The 8,032-nt window shown below is 45.9% G+C and overlaps 1 protein-coding gene across 1 annotated transcript in view; it reads left to right on the top strand.

The window, feature by feature from the left end:
• The window catches only part of GPC3 (glypican 3), a 284,726-nt gene extending 279,235 nt beyond the window's left edge, over nt 1–5,491 (top strand). Inside the window, exon 8 of the mRNA XM_073358506.2 lies at nt 213–5,491. Within this exon, the coding sequence (XP_073214607.1) occupies nt 213–382 (170 nt within the window). The 3' untranslated portion in view covers nt 383–5,491. The remainder of the gene's footprint in view (nt 1–212) is intronic.
• The last annotated feature ends 2,541 nt before the right edge of the window (nt 5,492–8,032 follow it).

Below are 8,032 nucleotides of genomic sequence, written 5' to 3' on the forward strand. Positions count from 1 at the left end.
TCACGTGATCTCTTTGTACTTCTTGCCCATCTGAAAAATGGAGTTAATATGTTTTCTTTTACTAGGTATTAGTACAGCACCCAGCACAATGGGGCCTCGGTCCCAGTCAGGACCTCTAGGCCATTCCATAATAATATAGAATCCATACATACAGTCAGGCCAGATGTTGGTACACTGTGCTCAGTTACAATCTTTCTCTCTCTCCTTTTCAGAGCTGGCTTATGATTTGGATATGGATGATGTTCCCTCAAACAACCAACTTTCGAATCAGCAAAGCAAAGGTGATACAGCGGTTCACAACCTGGGGTCAGGAAATACCACATGGAAGCATGTTCCTGTCACTGCTATTTTCATGGCAGCCTTCCTTATGTGGGCCCATTGACTTTGTACAGTAGCCACAACAGATTTTCCTGGGGATCAACGTCTCTTCTCATTTCTTTCTGAAGAAAACATTCTGAACCTTGCTCCTCCTGCCATATAGGCACACTTCCAAAGATTAAGTGAATGACTTACATTTGTTTTGTAAAATAAAATGGTGTCTTTACCACCAGGGGCTGGTTCATGGTGAATGTTAGTGTTAGTAAATCCAAGTAGTGCTTTTAAAAATAATTCGGAAGGGTGATACTACGTTATGTTCATATCAGTTGACGAAGGCTGAATTTTCATTCCTGTTAAGCAGAAATCCATGTTTTGTTCTGAGTTCCTTTAACATGCATGAGCAAGCGTAGCATCTCAGGGTTAGTGAATATTATCACCAAAGTTCTTCTGGCCCCCATTCTTGTCTGACTTAACCCAGGTTTTTCTGTAGTTTTCTGTAGTTTGGCACCGACTCCAAATTTAATACTCATCCCTGGGAAACTTACCAGGCACATACTGGTGAGGCCAGGGGGTGCAGTGAGAAACACAGTGCATGTCCAAAATGGGGAAGGAGATTAAGGAAGAGAAGGGAACCACTGGCCCAACTGATTGAATTTCAGAAATTCTCCTGTCCCTGGTCCTGATTCTGCTACCTGTGAAGTCAGTAGGAAAACTCCCATTGACGTCATAGGGTGCAAGGGTGGTCCCGAAACATTTAGGGGTAGCCTGTGGCTACGCACTTACACAAGGGAGCCAGAACCAGACTTCCACCTGCAAGGCCACTGCACCTTGAGTCTGGAGACCCAAGAGTAGGTGCTTGTTTATCTCCCGCCCACCAGAGCAGGGTGGGCAGGAAATGGATGGAGCCAACACACCAGCCAGCACGGGGAAAACAGGAAGCCAGCATGGTGGTGGAACTGTGTCTGAGGGGTGGCACATTGCCTCCTGGGGCTATGCTTGGGCTGAGCCTAAAGACTAAATTACCCTGGAATAAAAGATGGCTAAATCAAAGCAGCCCTGCTGACAGCAGGTTGTTTTGGGACATGCTATCTTTGATCATCCTCATGGTGGCATGGGAACACTCGGACCATGCCACTGTCCTGTGTCCCAGGAGGATGTTTTGGCAATGCTGGTACGTGAGGAGAGCAGTGCTTCTCGCATGAGAGGGCACAACGTCAGCACGTTGTGTTTCAGGCAGTTCTGCTGCTCGCTTCCCATGAATCCAAACAGTTCCTGGGAAGCCCCTTCTGAGGCAGCCAGCCAGTCTGTCTCACAGTTCTGGGTCAGCTGGACCTGGTGCGTATGTCTTGGCAGCACACTCCAGGAACAGACCCTCTTCTTCCTTAGGAAATGCGCAAACACAGCTCCAGACAAAGGACAGAGGGTGGTGCTGTGCCATACTTTTGCGGGGCTGAATAACATGCCTCCAACCCATTGCGTAGGTTAAAAGCAAGGATTGGCAGGAGACACACACAGCACAATAAGACATTTATTTGAACATTCTTGTGTATGTTATTTTTGTTCCAATAATTATTTTCTTGGTGGACAGCATATCAAAATCCCTCTTTCACAAATTTAAAGCGTAGGAAAGTTTTAAATTGGAAACTGGAACTGGCTGCCCTGGAGAAGGCCATCAGCGACCCAGACTGCTGGTCTTCAGAGCACAGTGGACAACATATGCCTTTTAGCTAGAACCTAATGACATTTTTGGGTTAGGGGCGAGGAAAGTTTGTCTTGGTTCCTGGCCAAAACAGGCTGTATATTTCAGCTTAAGGTGTTGGTAGCCTTTGCACTGTATTGTATGTGTGCTTTAAATACTTTGTGTCTCAGAGTTTAAATGCTTTACAAAGCTACTAAGTAAATATCTTTCTGAAAAGTGAACTGCAAAGATTTTTTTAAAGGATACCTTGAAAAGGTGATAAATATCCAGCTGTTACTTCAAACTGATGAGCCTGACCCTGGTATAAAACTCACTAACTGCAATGGAATTGTTCCTTATTTATACCAGGGGGATAGGAGCATCAGGTTGTTAGCACCAGTCTCATGGTTTCTCTGCCTGGGTGGGTCAGCCTGTGGTTATGGTGCTTGTGCCATAGAAGATCCATTCTGTCCTGAGCTGGCAGGTTCCCTCCTGCAGAACTCTCCCAAAAAATTCCCCCTCTCATGCTCAGGCTGAACTCAAGGGTGAACTTTTGGGGATGTTTGCACAGAAATTGATTGCACATAAACATTTGCTTAAAGGTGATCTTTTCAAATCATGCTCTTGGTCCCCGTCTGTCCTCCCCCATTTTGGAACTATTACAAAGCAGCTTTTAATGTTTACAAAGCTTTTAATTATCAGCAACATCTTTGCAGTTCGCCTCCAGAATGTTAAGGACTTTCACAACTGAGGTTTTGTGGCGCTAAACTGCATTTGTTTCTACCCTTGCAAGCAATGTCTTATGAGTGAGGGTCCGATGCTACCACCCCCTACTCTTCTTGAACATCCAAATCAATAGGACTCAACTGCTAGGTGTGAGAGTGGATGATGGAATCTATCCCGCAGTGATTTACATCTTCCAGGTGAAAGACAAATTCCATAATATCAACCAGTCCAGAGATAACCCTTCCAAAGGCAATGTTCTGACTCAGTTTCTGACCCTGAGGCTTCTTTCTCATCTTATTTTACTGGTGGTCCTGGGTTCCTATTCAGATTAGGGGGCTTTGAAAACTAGTCCTCAGTATAGCAGGAATCAAGCATTGTTGTTTTCTTTTCCAGTCTAGTCTTTCAATTATTTGTAAACTTTCCTGGCAAGGCAGTCTGAATTCCCAGTGCTTCTCTCACTTGAGTGTAGTAGAAGCCTGGTTGAGAGATTTCAGCCATCTTTGTATAGCTGGAGTGTTTATTGCCCTTTCAGTTTAATACATTTTTCACTCCTGTCATTTACTCTAGGGTGAAATTCACCCCCGGTGCTGGCCTGCGGCACAGGGGCAAATTTCACCCCTTAGTAAGCCACGCTACAGCCTGGCCTTTGCTTTTAACACAAAATCCTTTTTACTGTATTTCTACCAGGATCACGGCTGCATACAATGTCTCCTCTGCGTGCCCTGTTTTTGTTTACTGACACTAACTGATAGTTTCCGGTGTTCGTGGAATTAATAGCCCCAAATGGTAAAGGCTACTCAGCTCCCTCTACATGTGTCTGAAGACAATATCACTCAACAGAGTATTCACATTGAAGGAGCCTCTAGCCTCCAGAAGGCAGGTCTACACTTAGAGTACAAACACCGCACACGTGTAACTAGCAGCATAAGACGGTGAGGCACTGCTGTTTGTATCCGTGTAGTGTCCCCTCTGCATCCCCTGGCCAGAGCCTGTCCTCAAGGCAGTGAAAGGCTCCGGCAGCGGGTAGCTTCCAGAACCTTTCCTCGCTGTCTCCTCGCTGCTGAAGCTTTTCACGGCTGCATGTAGCTACCCACCGCAGTGTGGGTGGGCTCTGCCTGCTCGCTGCAGCGTGTGACTCATCAACCCGACACGCCACCACCAGTGTAGACAAGGACTGAGTATGTCTCCGTTAGGCTGAAGTCTAAGAGCAGTGTCTCCGCAGTGAGAGAAGTCTGGGCTGTCTCCTCAGTGAGAGAAGTCTGGGCTCTCTGGCTACAGACTGGCCTGGGGAGGAAGCAAGGCTGCTGGACTCTGCCTTAAACACACATCAAATACTGTTTGGCCTTTATTTCTCACAGCTATTTAAGAAGCTCAGATAGTTCTAGGAACAAGAAACAGGATTGCCTTTTCCCATTCATCCTCCTCCTGCTTGCTTGCTTTTTAAAACCATACCCCTAAGGCTCACTCCAGAGCGCAAATTTCTCCCCAGTTTCCAAGGCTGCTCTTACAAAGGCCCCGATCCTGCATGTTACTCCACACGGACAGGCCCCAGTGGCTGTGCAGAGCCCGCCCAAAGTCAGCGAAGCATTGTGAGTAAGGGCTGAGGGGTCCCCAGCCCTGGGTTTTGACGTGCAGGAGCAGATCTAAGTACCAATGCTGGACTTAGTTGCACTGCTAAGCGCAGGCCATAGGAAAGGCCGTGCAAAGCCCCTTGCCACAGGGAGGGCACTGGGAACCACGGTGTGTCTCAGGTCCTGTGACAGCCAGAGCTCCGTGGTTGCATTGAGGGGTTAATTTGCTACGGCCTTTGTAAAGGGTGCAGCAACTACCTACCCTCCACCCTTCCCTGCCCCGCTTCTGCTGAGCTGCTCCCAGGAGGGGGCAGTTGGATAGCAGGGCCTGCAGTTCTGTCCAGCCCTTAGTTGGGCTTTGCAATGGGGTTGATGAGAGGGGAGTTCTTATTCCCTTCGCCCAACCTACGCCCAAGCCACAGAAGGGCAAACCACAATCTAGTCCACTTTTCAGCAGAGCGCCTGTTGGCTTCAGTGGGGGGGGACCTCCATGTTCAGCCATATTTTTTGAACAGATTTGTTTCTTAACCCTCTTGCTGCCCCCTGCCCTTTCTGACCTGGGACTGACACTGAAATAGGCCCCGTGCGAAGGGCGTGCATTGCGGCACACAGCCCTGCCTCTCTCAAGGGGGTTGGCTGCCAGCGCCTTCAGGCCACCAGTGGGCAATCCAATTCTCCCTCCGCTCCTCCTTCTCCCAGCGCTCCTTTTGGCTTTGCGGGTTTGGAGCCTGGAAATGGACTATTCTTTTGGGTTGGACACTGTGTGTTGGAACCTGCCAGCTGTCGAATAATGATGGTGTGTTTCAAAGCAAGGGATTGCCCTGGGCTTTTCTGTCTTGACCAAAATGTTCTGTATGCTGTTTCTTGCCTCGCTAAGTAGTGAGACAGCATGGTGTGTGACATCAGTTTTTCAATGATGAGACTCTGATGTAATGTATTGCTTGGTAAAATGATACCGACTGTACCTTTTTCTGTATTCCGTAACGCCTGGCTAGTAATCCCAATCTGCAATGTGATAGTAATACTTGTTGACAGTCTGTTCTGTAGCATGCTGATCCTGCTTTTCCTTTGTACGGACATGCTGTTAAGCGAAGCCATCTTTTCTGAAACTGTGTTATGATCATAGATCACAAAAACCAGTCCTTGAATCCTGTATCTGCCAAGGTTCTAAAACCACACATTATAACCTTAGAAAGACGGTTGAATTCTCCCCTGTGGTGTTTGTGTGTGTGTGCGTGTGAACAATGATTTTGGAATGTTTCTCATGGATTTTTCTTTTTAACAAAAATGTCTTGCCATTGTCAAAAATAGTCTCTGAAACCATCGTAACGCTCCTTCAAGTTACCCTTTAAACTTTCTGATCACTGACTGTGGTACTACCCACTTCCTGCTCACTCAGCTCTTTGCAATGCGCGAGCAATTGAGAGGAAGTCAGAAAACGAACACATTTGAGCTTTTTTGATTTTCTTACATTTTTCAGTGAACGTCGTGCTGGTGGCAGGGGCCAGATTGGGCTGTGAGTTGCGCAGTCTCCCCCTGCTGCCCTGTGAATGTGAATTTTAAACTTAAACTTAAATCCTAACTTTGAATGGGCAAACTCTAGTGTTGAGCGTAATTGTCATGCCCTTTCAATCTTTGCTCTTGTTGCTAAAGATTCCCAAGAAAGGTGCAAATGGTAGGAATTATTATAGGACTTTTTATCCAGTAAGAACTGCATTGAGACCATCAAGTCTTCATCAGCATCTGGCACGGTGTAATATAAATAATAGTGCAATAAAGCTACTGAATAGCCAGCAGCGGGTCATGTTTGGTTACTAGCAACCTGGTCGGAATCCATTGTTTATAGTTACGTCTTTAACAATAGAGCACAGAGGCACCAAGCTGGATCTGGGCCCCATTGTTCTGGTCTTTGTTTCGCACATACATAAACACAAAGACCCATTCCCTGCCCCAGAGCTCACAGATTTAATAAGCAGAAGATAATCTTTGTTGGGTTTGTTTTTCTTTCTTTAAAAGTTATGAACTCATGTATGACCCAATTCCTAGGTGTTACACTTACAGCTTCTGCAAAAGCTACTGTAAGAAGGAAGAAAATTGTTTTTCTAAGCAACCACCCCTGTCCTTTCACTGAGCAGCAACTGCTTTATTACAGCAGACGCACAAATCTACAGGGAGATAAAATCAGCTAGACGTGAGTAAGTGAAGCAGGGCTTCCTTAGAGACTACATTCAAATAACGTCACTGAGTAACAGCCAACTATCCCAGAAAGCCTGGCCTATAAGAAAGATTCACAGATTCCAAGGCCAGAAGGGACTGTTGTGATCATTGAGTCTGAACTTCTGTACAGCACAGGCCACAGACCTTCCTCAAAATAATTCCTAGAGCAGAGCTCTTAGAAAAGCATCCAATCTTGATTTCAAAAAGGTCAGTGATGGAGAAGCCACCATGATCTTTGACAGGTTGTTCCAATAGTTAACTCCCCTCGCTCTTTAACATGTATTACTTCCAGTCTGAACTTGTCCAGCCAATAGATTGTGTTATGCCTTTGCTTGTGTGTAGATAGGGTCCCACGCTCCTATTAGTTCACTCAGGAATTATTCTTGCAACTCTTTCTAATGTCACTGGGGTTGAGGTACAAATATCTTCCATGCACCCACTGACAAACAGACTCCATGGGCCAAATTCATCCACAAGGGCATGCAAGAGAAATTCTCTGGAGTGGGGTTGCGTTTTCAAAGCACCCAGGTGGCTAGGAGCCTAAATCCTGTTTCCAAAAGTGCCTAAGTCTCTTAGGAGCCTCAGTCTCACTAGAAGTCAGTGGGACTTAGGTGCTTTTTAAACATTTTACCCTAAATAAGTGCCAAATCTTAGAATGAAAGCTCATGTCAATGTTCTCATCCCCTGCGAAGAAGCAGAGTTGATTCTTGCCTCTTCATTCTCCATTTCCAGAGCCTCCACCAGTCAGCCACATCACATTTCCTGCTTTCTGACTTTGTCCTTATCAAAGGAGATATGTTGCAGAACTGGCATTCTGTCTAACAGCTGGTTACTGAACTGCTGACCTTGCTCAAAAGGGCTCCATTCCATATTGCAGCATCCCAGAGCCACCCAGCATGGCTTCGGTGTCTATTTAAATAATGTTGCCCAGTTTAGTTCTTGTTAAACTACAGTGAGCCAGAACCGCTGCCGGGGTAAATGGGTGTAGCTGTTCAATTGCAGCCCAGGGAGCTACGTCAGTGTACACCAGCTGAGCATCTGGCCCAGTATCTGCATTTGATGTAAAGGGCCATAAATAAATTGCAAAGCACCCTGTGCACACACACGATTTCTCCACGCAGGTTTGCAAGTTTCCTTAAAAAAAGATGAAGGACCCAGCATCTTTTTCACCTGGTGGCAGCTATTTGAACCAAACATGTGCAAACTGTTTATGTACTAGCCAGGCATAAATTAGAATTTAAAAACAAAACATTTTTGTTGGAAGGGAAATCCTAGCCCATTAATCAATTGGCTAATTTTCTAATGCTAGAGACTTCCTAATCTAACAAATTTAACAGCTGCTCAAAACAGCTGGTGCATACAGCTCTTGTTTCTGAGAACTAAAATGCTTCCGTTCTGTTTTTCAAAAGTTGTGTTTATTGTGCTTTGCTAAGAGCTTCACATGCTGAAAGGACCAAATCAGGCAGCATCCGGTGTCTTAGTAAGTTTAAAAGGGTGATGACATGTAAGGCTAGATTCACCA

Source organism: Lepidochelys kempii, chromosome 9, assembly GCF_965140285.1.
Source record: "Lepidochelys kempii isolate rLepKem1 chromosome 9, rLepKem1.hap1, whole genome shotgun sequence".
NCBI classification, from domain to species: Eukaryota; Metazoa; Chordata; order Testudines; family Cheloniidae; genus Lepidochelys; species Lepidochelys kempii.